Below are 19,746 nucleotides of genomic sequence, written 5' to 3' on the forward strand. Positions count from 1 at the left end.
GTATTTCATAACATTTAAAGAAAAAACCTAGATCATGTCTTATAAACACTTCTGTTTGATTATATTCTTGAAAACCTGGTGCCTTTTATTGGCTTTTCTCTTGTATCTTGCAGTGTTTATTCTCCTGGGTGTTTGCTACCCTATTAAATAATAGTGCTTTGGTTTCTCTGCTTGACATTTGGATAAGATCTATTTATATCCCATAAGATGGTAATATACACAGTTTTAGTGACATATGAAGACAAAACAGCTGTTCGGTCTTCTTTATTTTATTTCTTTTGTTACTATTTTATTTTTATATAGATGTTGGGTGGATTATTATATTATATTAAAATACATAACAAGTGCTTGAATCTCCAAAGGAAATAAATATGTGCTTATGGTTATTTATAGTCCTTTTCCATTCTGCTAGCTAATTAAATTTGTGGGCCAGGATTCTTGGCATGACCAATTAATTCCTTGATCTAAACCATTCCTTTAGTGTACTGAATTTTTTTTATGGCATTTGTCTCCTGCCTTTTTATACACATAAACAGAGCAGCTTATAACCATAAAATAATAATCAAACAGCAATGAAACAACAAGCAATTTTTTTAATGCAATAAAGAAACAAGCAGTATGCTTCTGATTATCAGTCGCTGGACATCGCAGGAGGGGGGAGAGTGTTATTGTGATCAAAAAACAGTTATGCAAAAATACTAAAAACAGCAACCAGCAATAAAAGAAATATAAATACCCCCCAATGCCCACTAGACTAATGCCAGTTTTACTGCTCCTCTAAAAGCAAGCAAGGATTGGGACAGGCACACCTCTGGGATGGGGCAGCGATGCTCACCTGAACTGTCAACAGTACCATGGCTTACTGGGGTGGAAAAGGGCAAAGCAGTGATGAGGTCTTCATGGTGCAAGAACACAGAGCCAACTCCGTATTCCTACTTGCGCATTTGCTTTCTCCCACTAAGCCAGAGCAATAATGGTGGCAGGAGATCAGGTAAGTGCCACCGTCCTGCCCCACCAACTGCAACTACCTATGCCTCTTGCCACCTGCCAGTCATCTGAATCATAGCCTCCTCTCAACTGTCTCTTGAATCCAGTTCCTTGTGTGCACTGCACACACAACCCTGAGATGCAAGTTTACTCATTCATTTAAATGAAGAGAACAGCAATGTGTGTACAGGTATGCATGTCCAAGTACTTCCTCTGTTGAAGTAAATGGAGATTCTGTTGGGGGAGAATTCACTGCATATACTGGAATCTGAATGAATAAGACAAATGGATTTAAAAAAAATATTTGAGCACAATCCTGCCTTTCTTCTGCAAATAGGGTACACTAAGAAGTCTTCCTTATTTTGAAGCTTTAGGGAGTCCTGAGAACTGCCTTTTAGTTTTATGAAAAGTGACTACAATTTAGTGTAAATTGACACATAACATTCCCCTTTATGTTTTGCAACCACAGATTGGAGAGTTATTGAGCACGACTCATCCTGCCAACAAAGCCAGCTTAACGCTTTTCTGCCCTGAGGAAGGGGATTGGAAGAATTCAAACCTTGACAGACACAACCTTCAAGATTTCATCAACATTAAGCTAAACTCTGCCTCTATCTTGCCTGAAATGGAAGGACTTTCTGAATTCACAGAGTACCTGTCAGAATCAGTGGAAGTGCCATCACCTTTTGATATCTTGGAGCCACCAACATCAGGAGGTTTCCTGAAGCTTTCAAAACCTTGCTGTTACATTTTCCCAGGTGGAAGAGGAGATTCTGCACTATTTGCAGTCAATGGATTCAACATGCTCATCAACGGGGGGTCAGAAAGAAAATCTTGTTTCTGGAAACTCATTCGACATTTGGACAGAGTGGATTCAATTCTGCTCACCCACATTGGAGATGACAACCTGCCAGGGATTAATAGCATGTTGCAACGGAAAATAGCTGAATTAGAAGAGGAACAGTCTCAAGGCTCCACTACCAACAGTGACTGGATGAAAAATCTAATTTCACCTGATTTAGGAGTTGTATTCCTTAATGTCCCTGAAAGCCTAGGAAACCCCGATCCTAATTTTCAGTTAAAAAGAAGTGTAGAGGAGGCTTGCTTTACCCTGCAGTACTTAAATAAGCTGTCTGTGAAACCAGAGCCTCTTTTTAGAAATGTGGCAAACAGCACTGAACCTATTATCCTTTTTCAAAAAATGGGAGTAGGGAAGCTTGAGATGTATGTGCTCAACCCAGTCAAAAGCAGCAAAGAGATGCAATATTTTATGAATCAGTGGACAGGTACAAGCAAAGATAAAGCTGAGCTGGTGCTACCAAATGGTCAGGAGGTAGACATCCCAGTTTCCTATTTGACTTCCATCTCGTCCTTGATTGTATGGCATCCAGCAAACCCTGCTGAAAAAATCATCAGAGTTCTTTTCCCAGGAAACAGTACCCAATATAGCATACTAGATGGACTAGAAAAACTCAAACATTTAGACTTTCTTAAGCAACCAACAGTTACGCAGAAAGATCTAACTGGTAACACGGTGAGCCCAGCAGTAAAACAAACTAAACTGAAGCAGCGAGCAGACAGTAAGGAAAGTCTTAAGCCTGCTGCAAAATCCCTGTCTACCAAGACAGTCAGAAAAGAATCAAGAGAGGAGGCAACTGACACAGGGAAGACTAGCCCACCTGAAAAGACTCAAAGGGTAGAAAGTAAAGAAAAAACAACCACAAAAAAGGACAAACCAGCAAAACCTGAGCCTAGGCTTTCTGTGACGGAAAAGGATCTGACAGCTAAGGAACAGCAGCTGGCAAAATCCGAAACAATTGAAAAACAAGCAGCAGATGTCAAACCAAAAGTAGTGAAGGAGAAGCATGTGAGAAAGGAAGTGAAGGTAAAATCTGAGGAAAAGCAAGAGGAGAAGGAAAAGCCGAAGAAAGAGGTGTCTAAGAGAGAAGAAAGGATAGTGGCTAAGAAAGAGGAAAAGCCTAAAAAGGAAGATACCAAGAAAGATGTGAAGAAAGAATCTAAAAAAGAATCAAAGAAAGATGCTCCCCCAAAAGAATCTAAAAAGGAAGAGAAAAAGGAGAGCAAAAAAGAAGAAAAGAAGGAGCCCAAAAAGCTTCTCAAAGAAACAAAGAAAACATCTGCCTCTTTGCCGGAGTCGAAAAAGACTACAACAAAGCCAAAGCCACAAAAGAAGGAAGAGTCTGTCAGAAAAGAAAGTGGGCTTGTTGGGAAACCAAAAGAAAAAGTTAAAAGCAAGACAGCAAAGAAAGAGATCAAGGTTGCCGAAATGCCTGCTGCAGTGGCTGCTTTGGGAGCTGTTGCTGCAACGGTAGCAGCTGTAGGTGTTGCAGCTGCTGGAAAAGAACTCGAAGCGGAGAGGTCTCTTATGTCTTCACCAGAAGATTTAACCAGAGACTTTGAAGAACTAAAAGCTGAAGAAGTTGAAGTAGTAAAGGAAACAAAGCCTCAGGTAGATATAATAGAAAAAGAAGGCAAGTTAACGGATATAGAACAAAAGGATTATGAAGTTCAGAAAGAAAAAACAGAAGGGCCTGCTGATTCTCCTGATGAAGGCATAACTACCACTGAACCTGAGGGTGAATGTGAACAAACTCCTGAAGAGCTGGAGCCTGTAGAAAAGGACAGGGTTGATGACAATGAAAAGTTTGAGGATGAAGGAACAGGTCTTGAGGAATCTTCTGAGGCAGGGGACTATGAAGAAAAGGCTGAGACAGAGGAAGCCGAAGAACAAGTTGTCATTGAGGAAGAAGAGGCACCACTAGGCCTCAGAAAACAAGACCTTAAGGATAAAATAGAAACTGGGGAGACTGAAAAAGAAATGGCTGGAGCGTTTGAGCATGAAAAAGCAAAAGATTTGAGATATGACGAAAAAGCAGAATTTAGAGCAGAGGGTGAAGAGCGAGATGAAGAACATGTAGATGAAATGGTTGAAAAGGCAGAAACAGAAGAGAATGAGGAGGAAAACAAAACTGAGGATGTCAGAGATGAAGATGAAACTGAAAAAATAGAAGCTGAAGAGGATTATGTTATGGCTGTGGTAGACAAAGCAGCAGAAGCTGGTGAGATTGATGATAAATATGGCATGCACCTAACCACTCCAGCTAAGTACTCAGAACCTCCATCTCCTGCTAAAGAACCAGCATCTTCAATCCATGATGAAACGCTACCTGGTGGTTCAGAAAGTGAAGCAACTGTTTCAGATGAAGAAAACAGAGAAGACCAGCCTGAGGAATTCACTGCTACTTCAGGTTATACCCAGTCCATCATTGAAATATCCAGTGAGCCAACTCCAATGGATGAAATGTCAACTCCAAGGGATGTGATGAGTGATGAGACTAATAATGAGGAAAGTGACTCTCCTTCCCAAGAATATGTTAACATTACCAAGTATGAATCAACACTGTTCTCTCAAGAAATTACTAGGACTAAACTTTCTCCCCTTCCTGATGCTTTCAATGGGCTATCTGAAGGATCTAAAACAGATGCTACTGAGGGCAAAGACTATAATGTTTCAGCTTCTACAATTTCACCGTCTTCTTCCTTAGAGGAAGACAAATTTGGCAAAGCTTCCTTCCAAGATCTGTACCGCCAACGAGAAAGTGAAGTCAAGAGTACTAGTAAACTAGAAATTTCAGAAGCTTTGGATGACAAGCATAGCCCAACTAAGAGTCTAGATGAAAGTCCAACCCCTCTGTCACCTGTTGCTAAAACACCTCTAAGTGAGCGTAGTGTCAACTTTTCACTGACTCCCAATGAGATTAAAGTGACATTGGAACCTGCAGCTCTCACAGCACTCTCTGAAAAACATGAAACCCGTGAAGAGCACTGCCCCAGCCCCGATGATAAAACATTAGAAGTGGTGTCCCCTTCACAATCAGCTGCTGGTAGTGCTGGACACACACCATATCATCAATCTCCCACAGATGAAAAATCAAGTCAACTTCCTTCTGAAACTACTGGAAAAGCAGATGCTTCATTCAGCTTTGAAGTTAGTGATGCCAAAGATAATATTACAAAACACAGACTAAGCCCAATGGATGAACCAGTGCCTGACTCTGAATTGCCTTCTGAAAAAGTGCTCTCACCTTTACGAAGCCCCCCACTGATTGGTTCAGAGTCTTCCTATGATGCATTTTTGAGTGGTGATGCAATATCCTCTGCTAGAGAAACTGACAGTCCCTTTGAAAAGAAAAGTGAAGGAGATGGTTCTCCTTCACAGAAGAGCCCAGTTTCTGATGTTGCTTCTACAAACCTTTTCCAAGAACAGCAAGTTGAAAACGATGTACAGCTTTCACCAACAAAATTGGACTTTGTCCTAGAAAAGAAAAGGGATGACTTAGAAACTTCAGAAACTCAGCCTTCATTGGTTTTGGATGAAAGGAAGCTAGGAGAGGTTTCTCCTACACAGGTAGATATCAGTCATTTTAGTTGTTTCAAAGAAGACACCAAGATGTCAATCTCTGAAGGTACAGTCTCTGATAAATCTGCAACACCTGTTGATGAAGTTGTAGCAGAAGACACTTATTCACATATTGAAGGAGTTGCCTCTGTTTCCACAGCATCTGTTGCTACTAGTTCATTCCCAGAACCAACCACTGATGATGTATCTCCTTCACTGCATGCTGAAGTTGGATCCCCACATTCTACTGAAGTAGATGATTCTCTTTCTGTATCTGTTGTTCAGACACCAACAACATTTCAGGAAACAGAAATGTCTCCATCTAAAGAGGAGTGCCCAAGACCTATGTCCATTTCTCCCCCAGATTTCTCCCCTAAAACAGCAAAATCAAGGACACCAGTTCAGGATCATAGGTCTCCTGATCAATCAACTATGTCAGTAGAATTTGGGCAAGATTCTCCTGAGCAGTCTTTGGCAATGGACTTCAGCAGACAGTCTCCTGAACATCCAATAGTAGGTGCTACTATGCACCATATATCTGAAAATGGTCCAACTGAAGTCGATTATAGCCCTACAGACATGCAGGAGCACTCTTTTGTAAATAAAATATCACCAGTGGAACAAGCATGTTTTGGCAATGATAAGGATATTTCCGAGATTATTTCAGTATCTCAGATAGAAGCCTCGCCCTCTTCCTCCTCTGCTCATACACCATCACAGGCAAGTTCTCCACTACAAGAAGAAACTATATCAGGTGTCACACAGCCTAGTGATATGCCCTTACATTCTGCATTTCCATCAGAAAAAGTGAACAGCCTTGAAGAAAAACTTTCACCAAAATCTGATTTATCTCCATTAACACCACGGGAATCTTCTCCTCTATACTCACCTGGTTTTTCAGATTCACCTCCTGTAATGAAAACAACTACTGCCGCTTGCCACTCACCTCCATTATCATTGCACATGTCCTCCGACAACTCATTTGGTTATCATACGTCAATAGTTGAAGACCCTTTAACAAAACATAGCCAAGAGCTCTTAGCCTTTACAGACCAGGAAGACATTGAGGAAACGACCAGGTCGCCTGAAGCTCTTAAATATTCTTATAATGGAACTGGAAAAACCACTAGATCACCTGAGGCTGTTAGTTATTCCTACGACAAAACAGAGCACACCACTGGATCCCCTGAAGCTCTTGATTATTCCTATGTTGCGACAGGGAAAACCACCAGATCACCTGAGGCTGATAGTTACTCCTATGAAACAGCAGAGAAAGTCACCAAGTCACCAGAAGCCTTTGATTACTCCTATGAAAAATCCACCCGATCATCCGAGTCTGTCAGCTACTCTTATGAGACTCCTGGGAAAACTAGCAAGTCATCTGAGACGGTCAGTTACTCTTACGAAGTGAGTGGGAAAGCCATGAAATCCCCGGACACTGCTAGCTGCCACCATGAGGCTGATAAGTACTTTATTTCAGAAAAACCAGAAACCCGTCAAGATGTTGATTTGTGCCTCGTTACATCTTGCGAATACAAGCACCCCAAAACAGAACTTTCTCCCTCCTTTATCAACCCTAACCCATTGGAATGGTTTGTTAGTGAAGAACAGTCTCAAGAGCAAGAGAAGCCATTGACTCAGTCTGGAGGAGCACAGCCGCCTTCAGGGGGAAAACAGCAAGCACGTCTGTGTGGAGAAACTCCCCCAACCTCCGTCAGCGAATCTGCCCCATCACAGACGGATTCAGACGTGCCGCCCGAAACAGAAGAGTGCCCTTCTATTACAGCAGATGCTAACATTGACTCGGAAGATGAATCTGAAACTATTCCAACAGATAAAACCATTACATATGAACATATTGACCCTCTGCCAGTCCCCATGCAAGATCACAGTCCTTCGCCTAGACACCCTGACGTCTCCATGGTAGACCCAGAAGCCTTGCCTATCGATCAGAACTTAGGCAAACCATTGAGGAAGGATCTAAAAGAAAAGACGAAGACGAAAAAGCAGGGCACTAAGACTAAGTCTTCATCTCCTTCCAAGAAGAGTGACAGCAAATCAAAACAGGTGGCTTCACCAAAGCCTGCTGGCTTGAAGGATTCGCTGGATAAAGTTTCCAGAACAGCTTCTCCAAAGAAGAAGGAGTCAGTGGAGAAAGCTGCCAAAAATGTCTCAACTCCAGAGATAAAATCTTCCCGTAATGAGGAGAAAGATAAGGAAACAAAGAATGCAGCCAACTCTACAACATCGAAGTCAGCAAAGACCACAACTGCAGGTAAGAAGAAATTGCAAGGTTAATTCCAAAGAGCAGGGGAGGGGGAGTCTCCAGCCCTTGGGCTGCCAGCCCTGCCCTGCCCTGCCCCGCCCCGCCCATCTGCCCCACATCTGATGTTATATGCAGGCAGAAATGTGGCTGCTAAGTGCAAAATCAGGAGCCTCAAAGTGCACTCCTAATTGTGCACTTTCAAGCAGAATGCATGCTTTGGCTCTGGTTCTCATCTGCTAATGGCTCGTCTGTGCTAGCGCAATCCCTGTGGGAACTCTCTGACACAGTTGATGGCTGCAGGCAGCATACTTCAGCTCTTCTTCCCACCAGCCACTGGTAAAGCCTCAGATACTTCAAAGCATGACACAGGGCTCTTTGCAAGCCCTGCATCGTGCTTTGAAGCCTCAGCTTCAGAACTTCAAAACACCCAATCGTTTGTTTTCACTGTGACTGACAAGGTGGGCAGCTCCACCTGTCAAATATGGCCTTGGGAAGCTAGGAGCAGAGAAGGATCTGGCCAGTGGAACCAAAAAGGTTCCCTAGTCCTACCCTAGATGCAGCACTTGTTTGCTTCAGCTATAAATTCAACCTATCTTGTGAAACAATCATCTAAAGAGAATGTAGCTATGAGAGTGGGCCAGTTTGCACATAATGCTAAGGCAAACTACCACTGCAATTATGAGGCAGCCTGGAGCAAAAATCATGGCTTTTTCACTTCTCTCCCAATCCTGCTGCTGCCATGATACCCAGAGCTAAACCATGATTTGGCTTAGCAATATGTGTGAACATATGTGTTCATGCTTTCGCCCACTCCAAACAAACCACAAGTTGTAGCCAAGATTGGCTCTTTGCTTACCATTCATAAATTGTTTTGCAGAGACATAGCATGAGCTCAGATTTGCATGTAATGCTAAGTGAAACCATGGGTTGATTTGGGGTAGTGAAGCAGCAGGGAAGAGCAAAGCGGCTGCTATTTTACCTCTGGGCCCAGACATGCTTGATTGTTCACAGTTATCTATGGTTTGGCTTAGTTTTAAGTATGAATGAGACCAGTGAATTCTGTTGCCTGTTTTTTTGTACCTATGCTTACAAATTGGTTATTAAAAGCAATCATTTCACATATGCAACCATAAACCTACATAGGTTCCTGCTTTTGCTTTCCATAATTTCGATGTCATCAATTGTACAGTTTGACAGCATTTTGATCAAACGTTAATTATTCATGGATATTTGTTTATCCATTTGTTACTGAACAATGAGAATGCATTCAGATTTAATATGGCAGAAATGCTGTGAGGAAGGTGGAATATGTATAAGAGCTATTTCTTGAATACAGAGGGAAGTCTATGGACAGATCTTTCTGAATTTTCATGAGTGCCTAGAACATTGGAAATAACCAAAAGATGGGTGGATGCAAGCATACACATAGATGTAATCTATGTTCATCATGCACTCCCATGGTGCCTGAAGTCATATTTTCTGAAAGAACTGTAAGCATTAGAAGCTGCTAATTGTCAGCCTTTTGAAAAACCAAACCAAGCCAGAGCTTTTCCATTTTGCCTTTGGTATCCTGCCTTTTTTTTGCAGAACTACCGTGTTTCTCCTAAAATAAGACACGTCTTCTATTCATTTTTCCTATAAAAAACCACATCGCGGCTTATTTTCGGGGTCCCGCTGGTTCGGGGATTGGCACAGCGCGCTGTTGCCGGCTCTCCTGGGTCGGCCCTCGTGGGGTCCTGCTTGGTCTGGGCTCAGCGCGCTGTCCTGCTGGTCGGCTCTCGGGAGGTCCTGCTGCAGCTCTTGCCGGCTCCTGGTCAGTCTGGACTCCACGTGGGACACGCTGCTGGGCGATTTGGTGGGGCAGGAACATCTGTTTCCGGGCGCCGACAGGAAACTTCCTTTTCCTTTTCCTTTTCCTCTTCCTCTTCCTTGGCGCCATCCCGACCTGCCCCCCCCGCCTTATTTTCGGGGGATGTCTTATATTTATTCTTCTAATAAAAAGCCTGACATGGCTTATTTTTGAGGACCGTCTTATTTTGGGAGAAACACGGTAGTACTGCAGTTAGCATGTGTTATTCATTCTGTATATCAGGCATCCCCAAACTTCGGCCCTCCAGATGTTTTGGACTACAATTCCCATCTTCCCCGACCACTGGTCCTGCTAGCTAGGGATCATGGGAGTTGTAGGCCAAAACATCTGGAGGGCCGCAGTTTGGGGATGCCTGGTCTAGAAGGTCAACCTTTTCCTGGTTCCAACACCTGAGTGACCTTTGAGCTGGCATTTGGGACAGTAGTTCTTCCAACTTGAAAACTGTATGATAGAAGGACCTCCTTCAGGAATTCCCCCAAATTCTGTTGATGTTCCATAAATTCTGTTGAAGAATCCTATTTTTTGAATGACAATTTAATAATCACAGTTTCTGCATGACAATTCTTGTATTAACCAATCCTATTACGATATAAAGTACCTGATGATGAGGGTTTAAAACAAAACTATACAAGAACTGATCAGGTATATTTCCCCCTCTTGTTCTCCTCACTTAAGCAGTCTTTGATTCTTTAACTGTCATATTTTAGCAAATCTTTTAAGAGTCAGTGGTATTCATTGGGGAAGATGTGTTCCACAGTCAAAGTGTGACAAGCCAGTTCTGGCCGCAGGGGCATAGGAAGATAGGGGCAGTGGGGGCGTGCCGCCCTGAGCGGCACGTTCCCAGGGGCACCATCACGGTTACCCACCCTGCCCCCAAAACACGTGCCCCGCCCCAAAACGCACGTGAGGTGGTGTCACGCTTGTGGGTGGCGTGATGCCCCTCGCTGGCCCGCCCCTCGCCTCCGTCCAGGGAGAGCACGCGTTGGCTGAGCAAGCCCCTGCAGCACCTAGTAAAGTTTTCACTGGGCGGCTGCTGGGACTGGCTTGCTCCCTCCGCCGACGTGTGCTCTCCCTTCCTGCTGCCGCGCTCTCTCCCTGGGTGGAGTTGAGGGGCGGGCCAGCGAGGCGACGCTTGTGACGCCCCTCGCTGGCCCGCCCCTCGACTGCATCCAGGGAGAGCGCGCACCGCTGTAGGAAGGGAGAGAGTGCGTCGGCCGAGGGCGCAAGCCGGTCCCGGCAGCCGCCCGGCGAAAACCTCGCTAGCCGCTGCAGGGGCTTGCTCAGCCAACGCACGCTCTCCCTGCTGCGGCACGCGCTCTCCCTGGACGGAGGCGAGGGGCGTCACGATGCTGTGGAGTGGCTCCCCGCCCCTGGGGGGTGCCTCCGCTTTGATGCCCTGGGTGCCAAAGTGGCTAGCAACGCCCCTGTCTGGCCGACTTTAAATTACGTGTTTTCTAAGGTCACAGTAGTAGCAGCAGCAAGAGGCACCAACATTTTCTCATCAATAACTCAGACAAGACCCTTGTGTGTGTTTGTGTGCTTTTTTTTTAAGGACCTGGAAATGTAAAACCATCAAAATCTATAGCTGTGCCTCCAGGACCTCCTGTATATTTGGATCTCGTCTATATTCCCAACCACAGCAACAGCAAGAATGTTGATGTAGAGTTTTTCAAGAGGGTGAGGTCATCCTACTATGTGGTGAGTGGGAATGATCCTGCTGCTGAAGAACCGAGCAGGGCTGTCCTGGATTCTCTGCTGGAGGGCAAGGCTCAGTGGGCAAGCAACATGCAGGTAGGCACTCCAGTATTTGTGAATTAAAATCTGAAGAGATAAAAAAGCTACAAGTAACTTTGAGAGGTGCCTCATATTTGATAGCAAGTTACTTCAAGCTTTTTCTGGTCAAAGTGATCCTCTTGCATGCCATGGTAAAACCAGAATGCATGGTTTATCATTACTATAAAGATCACTCCCATGGAAAAAACAAGCAAGGACTTAGTCAGGAATCATGGTTTATTTCACCCAAACAAACCATAGTTGGCAAATCAAGAACAAACCTTGGCTTCACATGGCAATTCATTTGGAGGAAAACAAAGCAGTCTTTGGTTGAGTTGTAATCCTAAATCAGGACTTCTGCTTTGCTGCGCCGACCCTGCTAGGAGAGGATCAAGTTAGCAATCGTCTGTGTGTTCACTGTAAATCATTAATTATGGTTTACCATGGCATGTGAATGCAGCCAGTGGGAAAAAAGGTGTTCTCATAAGCTCATGATTTAAAACAACAACTAGAGCTATATTGAATGGGCAAAACCCAACAATTGAAAATTGTTTTTTCTCTTAATCTTCTACATTTTAATTGACTATTTGCATATTACCAAAACCTTACTGTATGTGCCTTTTTCAGGTTTTGAATTATGTTTAAGTGCAGAACTTGACGTAATGTGGTAGTCCCATGTCTTCAAATGCAAGGCACACCCAATTTTGTGTGTCTACTATATATTTTATATTGATGATTTCATGTTTGATATCCAAGATTTTGAGTATGGTGTAAGTACATATTTAAACATTGTGCTCAATGCTTGGAAACTGGTTTTCTGTGGGCCGTTTTGGGGTAACATTTCAATAACCCAACACCATGGTCAAGCTTTCTCAACTGGATTAATAGGCCTCTGCCGTGAGTGTCTCCTTCTATGTTATTTTATTTTTAGTTCATTTGCTGTTATTTTCTGCTTTAACTATTTTTACTATGTTGTGTAGATTACCTCAAGACACACATGCAGAAGGTAATTAATTAAATTATAATGGGCCGAGGCTAGTTATGGAAAAGCAGCTCTTCTGTGGATGGGGCTAAAGATGCCCTCAGTCATACAAAAATGTGATAGTGTTGCACATCACGTGTTCAGTGTTTTGAAAAATGTGGATAAGCAGAACTTAGTGCCTAAGATGTCAAAGGCTCCCATTTCACAATTGTGGAGGCGGAAGTTCTATACTGAAACCCAAGTAGTCTCTGTCTTGTTTACATAAGGACCATATGTCTTGAGATAGAGTTTAGATTTCTCAACATCCCAAAATCCACGTCTTCTGATAAATGTTTTTGTTGCACCTTGTTGCTACTCGTGTTAGCCATAGAAGTATTCTTTCAAAATGGGGGCCAGTATTCTCAGGACTTGCTCACACATTAATACTGCCCTCTGTTTGATGTTAATGCCCTCTGTTCTCATATTCTTGTATTGCAGGTGACCTTAATCCCTACCCATGATTCGGAGGTGATGAGGGAATGGTATCAAGAGACCCACGAGAAACAACAGGACCTTAACATCATGGTATTGGCGAGCAGCAGCACTGTTGTTATGCAAGATGAATCTTTCCCTGCATGCAAGATTGAACTGTAGAAAAAGAAAAAGGAAAAAGCAATGCATCACAACCTTAAACTTTGTTTCCAGAAATTCTTCAATTTGAAAACACCTTTTCTAATGTAACCCATCTAATTCAGCTGCCGAACTATATATATATATATATACCTGCCAAATGCTATACTGTATCACAGTGATGCAAGTCACTAATCTTTTTTTTCCAGTCTTTTGCTGATTGCTAAGGGAAATAACAGTATTCCCACCATAGGGTTCAAATTACTGCAAAAACTGCAGATTCCGGTTCATCTCCGCTGAACAGTTGGAAACCATGCACTAGCAAACACTGCTGACTTCTGCCAGGTATGGGGGCATTTGCCCTTGAGAGAAAGACAGGGAGAGAAAGCGAGAGAGAGGAGTAGAGGGGAATAAAATCATTAGTTTTGCATTACTCTCAAAGCAATCAATATATTGCTTCCTGCAGTCTGCCATCACATAAAAAGAAAGATGTAGGTTTGCATTAGCCTGAATTACTGCAAGAGCGGGCGTTTTTAATTTAGTGACAAATTAGCTAGAAAATTACATGAAACCGAATGTGGCTTTGAAGGGACGTAAGATACAAAACACTCACTTGCTGTTGGCAACTTCACTTTGAACATGTCATATTCGCGTCACAAAACTCTCCTAGGCAATATATGCAAGTAGTTTGAACCCCATTCGGTTTAACGTGCAAACATGTTGGTCTAAGGCATGCTCCCAGTGAAAAATACATCTAGTCTACTCTTAAATTCAACAAACTTGCATGCTGAAACACCCAAGTCACACTCAAGTTTACTGAAGCAACATACCAAAGCAGTTGGGAGTACCTATGGTAGACAATTTGCCTTAGAATGTGACTTGAATGTACAAAGATACTTGATGCACTTATTTTTTAAATGCAAGATAGCAAGTTTATAAAACATCTGTGTAGGATTATAGTTACACCAGTACAGAAGTATGCGTGTGCATGTGTGCTACTGGAAACCTCTCTGATTGGTCAAACAGCTTGGTGCTATGAATTTTGCATGTAAGTTGAGCACTTCATTTGTGCACCTGAACAGCAAGCCTTTTTTGGCGGGGTGGGAAGTCTGCTTTTTCTCCTCCCCCTTTTCCCTTGTGAAAGAAAGGGTGCCCAGTACCAGAAATTAACACATACAGAATGTTGCAAAAGGTTCTCTGCACTCTGTACAGTCTTTTGGAGCCTTGTCTCACGTTATTTTGACTGCTAATTTAAGAGCGAATATGGGAACAAATGTACAGTTTGTTTTTTTTAAAAGCTAGGTGGGAACTTTTAATAGATGAATTTTTAAACAGAAGTTTTGTTTACAGGAAAATTGCAAAGAAAAAAAATCAGGTGAAGGTTTTTCTTTTTTAAAAAAGTAGTTTTGTAAGACAAGCACGTAATGTTATTTTGAGGTTCTGGTGAGAATGAAGTACTGTATTTATTGAACATAGTTAACTGCCGATAATAATTTTGCAGGGAGCACACTAAAAAATGCTATTATGTGTCAGTGATAAAAGAACCCGAGAACTGAAATGCAGGCTGGCTTCCTTTTCTCCAGGAGACTGCCTAGGTTCTAGGCTGGCCCAAGGGCACAAGCAACCCAATAACTTGCTTGTGGCAATGTTTTTTTGGAGGCGGGATGTATCAACGAAAGCAGCTTATGATTGGCAGTTGCACCGCGGCATTCATTGGGATGCTGCTGCAATGCACTTCTCCAACTGTTCAGGGCTATACCAGTCAGGGCAGCAGAACTGGCTCTACCTAGGTTTTCCTTTCTCCTGGTACTGTCTTAAAATTAGCTCAAGCAAGTTCGTGCTCCCAGTATTTACAGATCCCTTCCAAAAGGAAAACTAGGTTTGTGTGAATGTTGCAATTCTGTGAAGGGTGCAGAAAAGCTGATTGCAGAATTCAGCTTTCTGAGAATTTCAGCGCTCTTTCTCTCTTTTTAACCCTTATGGTTACAGGGAGGACGCAGAGGAGTTGCTGGCGGGGACCTCGGTACCCTATGGACCCTTTTACATTTTCCCAAGATGGGCAGTTAGAAAATTAATTATGCAACATAAGAGAAGTCATGCAAATTGCATAATTTATGCATCTTGCAGAATCAAGCTTTAGTTGTCACAGAATTTGTGATAGCTTGGGGCAGAATAAAACTTTTTTTTAAAAAAAAGCCAACCATCACACACAGCTTGAGGGAAGCCTACTCCTTATGAAGGCAGTTGTCAAAGAGATAGGCATGTCCAACAGGTAGATCGTGATCTACCGGTAGAACACTGGATGCCTGCGGTAGATCACTGGCTCCCCCCAAAGAAGCTGAAAAGCTCGACATTTTATCTTCTCCCTGAAAAAACTCAACAACTTTGACCTGAACCCCCAAAAAGGGGGTAGATCACTGCCAGTTTTTAACTCTGTGAGTATATCGCAGTCTCTTGGGAGTTGGCCACCCCTGATTAGGGCATCACAGAACCTGTGGTAGTACCTGAAGCTTCATGGAAATCTTACTGGTGCTGGTAGAATATCTTGAGGACTGGGTTGCAGTTATCACTGCATATAACAATATCCATTATGCTTTACTTTGTGGTTTTGTAAGGAATTTACACGGCCGCCATAATAGGAATTTGCTTTGTTCTGTGCCAATTGTTTTTTGCAGAAGGCTTTGATTCCCTAAATAGTGGATTTTATATCGTTTTATTTTCTATTATAATTTATTTCAATGGTTAACATGGTTTATTTTTATTTTATAGATATGTATTTGCACTGCTAATTTTTTAAAATTATTTTTCATACTACTACAACTCCCCTTTTTAATTTGGGCTGTGTTAGCCCAGTTAATGCTGTGAAATATTGTTTGTTAAATGTTTTGTGCAATTTTTTTTAAAAAAAGGTTCTAATATTTTATTTTTGTTTGACTTTTGTAGCGATGCTACTTTATTTATTCTTTCACCCAGGTCATTCAAAAGCTTGTGTTCTTGTGGTCTCTCTGATTTTATTGGAACAATATACATGGAAGCAACTAGTAGTAGTATGGGACTCGCATCCTTAAAAATTCCATATGATTGTGGTACGAAAGACAAAGGGAAATGTACTGTGGAAAGAGGCAGAATGTACAATGCTTCTTTCCTAATATGAACAGCTCAAACCTAAAGAGGAATTTGCACCACAGCACAGAGTGGTTTGTCCCAGTATAGTTAAAACAGAATCCTGAAGTGGGGGAAGTTAGTTCCACTACCTGTAATTTGAAGCTGCTGGCATCATGAAGCTGAAATGCTACATGTAGCTGATGAGCCCTGAGTATTGCTCCTGCCTGCCCCTTTTGCAGCTCAACAGTAGCTTTTCGTAGCCCAGCTACAAGATGTGGTGCATCTTGACAGTGCCCTCGTCCACACTGGATGGGTTAGCATAATACCATCAACAGCACATTAAGTGTGCTGACGCACTGGCCACAGCTGTTACTGCACCACATCCTGAGCTTGCCTTGTTAGCAAATGGCTTTTTACAGTCTGAATCCTGTTATGGATCGAGCAGCAAGCCTTGCTGAGTGCAGTGGGGCTTATTCCCAAGTAGGTCTCCAGGGTTCTGCAGCTTTGGGTCTACCAAGTTACTAACACAATATTCCATTTATCAATGAACTGTGCAGAACTGATTTGTTTTATGATCTGCCCCCACTTTATATGTAAGCAAAAACTAAATCATTTTTAGTGGGAGTATATTTTATAAACATATTGCAAATCAATAAATAGAAGAATGTCGTTAACAGCAAGTGAGTATGTGAAAGTAGCCAGTCTGCTTCTTTTAATTAAAAAATGAAGACTTTCTTTTAGTTCAGCCCTAAATAGCAACATTAAATGAATATGTACAAAAGAGAAGCTGCCATCTCTCCACGCCCTCCAAGAAGTGACAGTCTTTATAGTCATATGCGCACCAGCAGTCCCATAGGAGATTAGTTGAAATCAGCTTAGCAGTGCAGTCCTATGTATGACTAACTCAGAAGTAATCCCCACTCAGTTCAAGGGGGGCTTATTCCCACATAGGTACATGTAGGATTGCAGCCTCAATGGGGTTCAAATCCGGCCTTAACATTCCTTCACTCTAAGAACATCCTCAATCGTTCTCATGCATATTTTTTGTAGGAACAAAAATTTAATCAGGTATTTATGTTGGGTGCACTACTTCTTCTTTTAAATGCCTCAAAAATGTTTGATAGCCCCATTCAGCTCTTGGATACCGGCAAACATTTTCCTGAGATTAAAAAAAATAATGGTACTCTGTATGGCTTCGTCTCAAAGATCTCATTGTGCAGAAGCCATGTCTCTGATCAATCTGCACACAGAAACATGTGCACAGGTCTGCAACCCAATGTGCTTCTTGAGAACTGGCTCTTAGGGGTTCGAGAACCCTCTGGAGCATCTTTTCAAGTATATAGGGCGATGGATAGTGTATGAGAAGGATACCCATCCCCCCACCATGAAGGGGAGTGCCTTTCTCTTGTGCAACAATTTCTTGGATAGCCTGTGCTATCCGTTTCAGGATTCTGAATAAGATTGCAAAAGTGGGGTATAAATTTTCTAAACAAATCTGCTTTTTACGCACACACAAGTTTTAAATGGCAGCCAATTTTGGTGGTGGTGGTGGTTTTTTTTTAAAAAAAAAAATCTCCTCTTGACCAAATTAACGCCTTTCTTGCCTGTGCAACTAACCTAATTGTGTCAGTTACAGCCATACACAATTAGCTTATTGACTGTCAACCAGGAAATGCCATGGATACTGATACTGAGCTCTGTTGCTCAGCACAGATTACTAGAAGCATGGTTCAACATTGATTAGCCTAATTTTAATGTGTCAATATTTGAGTGCTCATAGCACTCTAGAAAACGATGGTATTACCCATTGGTAACATTCCCCTAATCGTAGTCTTTATGATACTGTAGTACTATTCCATTGGATGAAATTCAATGACTGTTTAAGCAAGATCACAGTCCATTTCCCAACTTGACAGTGCAGTCCTATACATGTCTACCCAGAAGCTAATCCCCAGAGTTTGGTGGGGTTTACTCCTAGGTAATTGTGCATAAGATTGTAGCCTAAAATGGATCTTCTTTTGCATGCCTTTTCATCTTCATATGGTGGGTCTGGTTACAACAATTCCTACCTTTTTGATTCCATTCCCATTCTTTGTCTCTTTGAGTTATTTTTAACTTCTCATACTGTGGTGAATGGATCCAAATGTGTATATGAATGTATTTAGCTGTCTTCAATAGCTTAAGCAGTTTAGGAACCTAAAAACACTGAACTGAGAAAATAAATTTGCTAGGGGGAAATTCCAAGTCTCCCTGCCCCAATGCTTCCCGCTCTAAGGAGACGCTCTGCATTTTAAATTTTATGTCCTAGGCCTCTTCTTTGTCCATATGTAACCAGACGTTCTTGCTCAGAGGAAAATAGTCATTTTTGTGGTCTGGCATTATTAAGCAATGGGGGGGAAATATTTCTGTAAGTGATAATTTTTTCACTTAATAGTTGACAAACCACAAAAAGTCCAGAAACAAGCAGTTCTTCAAAATGCGTTTGCAAATTGCATTATTTGCCTTGTTAAAGATGCTTGCTATTTTCAAAGAAGAAAGTTCGCTGTGATTTTTAACACAATAAACGAATAAATAAAAATGCAGCATCTAAACCTTGAACATTTATTGGGGGGGGGGGGAGAGAATGCTTCTCTGCACTGAATTAGCTTTAGGAGCTCCATTCTATTCATACAAGACTGGGCTGTACTCACATTGGTAAAAGCGCCATTCTGAAGTTCCAGGATGCTTTCACATGTTTGCATGCAGCCATTTATTCTTCCAAACCATGGCGAGAAAGTCTTGTTGCTGGCTGAGAAGCTCCTCACACACTCCTCTCTCTTGTTCCGAATGGTCTTGTTTGTGTCGGTCTGCAGCTGTGTATGGTTTTATGTCTTATTATCCTTCATCACCTCTATTCTATCCAGTCATATCTAATGTAGAAAATTAGTTTCCAGTGAAAGTAATATGTAGTGCTTTTATGATATTTGTGTGCAATATCCCCTCTTCTGTTGAGGATATTTGATGTAAAGGAAACAAGCTCAGTTCCACAATAAAATACAAAAATAGTTATAAGTGTCAGTGTGGGGTTTTTTTGTATTTATATGAGGATGCACTTTCAACTCTTCTCAAATCGCATTCCTGGAAACAGCAAAGGAAAGAAAGGGTTGCAAGATGTAATTATTATGTAGCAGATGTGAGAGAAATGGGGTGTGGGGGTGTGGAGTAGCCATCACAATCACAGCCTACCTGTGAGGTTCCCTGGGGCATCTGACTGGCTGCTGTTGGAAGTATTGCAGCTGTCATTGACTGGTTAGATGCAGAGGGAGGTGGGAAGAGGGCTCAGAGCCCCAGGGATTGGTGGTGGGATGACACATGAGTGGTCAGAGGAAGAAGAGGGAGCAGACTGGGAGGAGGAGGTGTCAGAATATGAAAAGGCAACAGGGTTTAGTGAGCAGGAAGAGGCTGTAGCAGAGAGCAGTTCAAACTCGGAGGCAAAAGCAGAGGCTGGAGAGGGAGTGGACCAAGAGGCAGTGCTGCTGAAGAATCCAGGGAGTCTACCCCTCCTGCGACCAGCTTGTCTCCCCCACAGGTCTCCTAGAACATGCAGAGAAATGAAAAGAGCAGAACAGAGATTGGTTGTGCACAGACACCATCCATGACTGCTAGGGGGGGAAACCCTGGAGAAGAGATGACTGTGGGAAGGCGGGGACCTCGCAACTGACTCATTGGACAGTTATGATTATGGCTGTTATGAT

At 42.4% G+C, this 19,746-nt stretch overlaps 1 protein-coding gene across 1 annotated transcript in view; it reads left to right on the forward strand.

Annotated features, from left to right (window-relative positions):
* MAP1B (microtubule associated protein 1B) overlaps positions 1-19,063 on the forward strand; it is a 72,328-nt gene extending 53,265 nt beyond the window's left edge. Inside the window, exons 5-7 of the mRNA XM_060280224.2 lie at positions 1,457-7,682; positions 11,096-11,334; positions 12,776-19,063. Coding sequence (XP_060136207.1) covers positions 1,457-7,682; positions 11,096-11,334; positions 12,776-12,931 — 6,621 coding nt within the window. The 3' untranslated portion in view covers positions 12,932-19,063. The remainder of the gene's footprint in view (positions 1-1,456; positions 7,683-11,095; positions 11,335-12,775) is intronic.
* Positions 19,064-19,746: the final 683 nt, after the last annotated feature.

The sequence above is a fragment of the Zootoca vivipara genome, chromosome 10 (genome assembly GCF_965207765.1).
Source record: "Zootoca vivipara chromosome 10, rZooViv2.hap1.1, whole genome shotgun sequence".
Classification (NCBI taxonomy): Eukaryota; Metazoa; Chordata; class Lepidosauria; order Squamata; family Lacertidae; genus Zootoca; species Zootoca vivipara.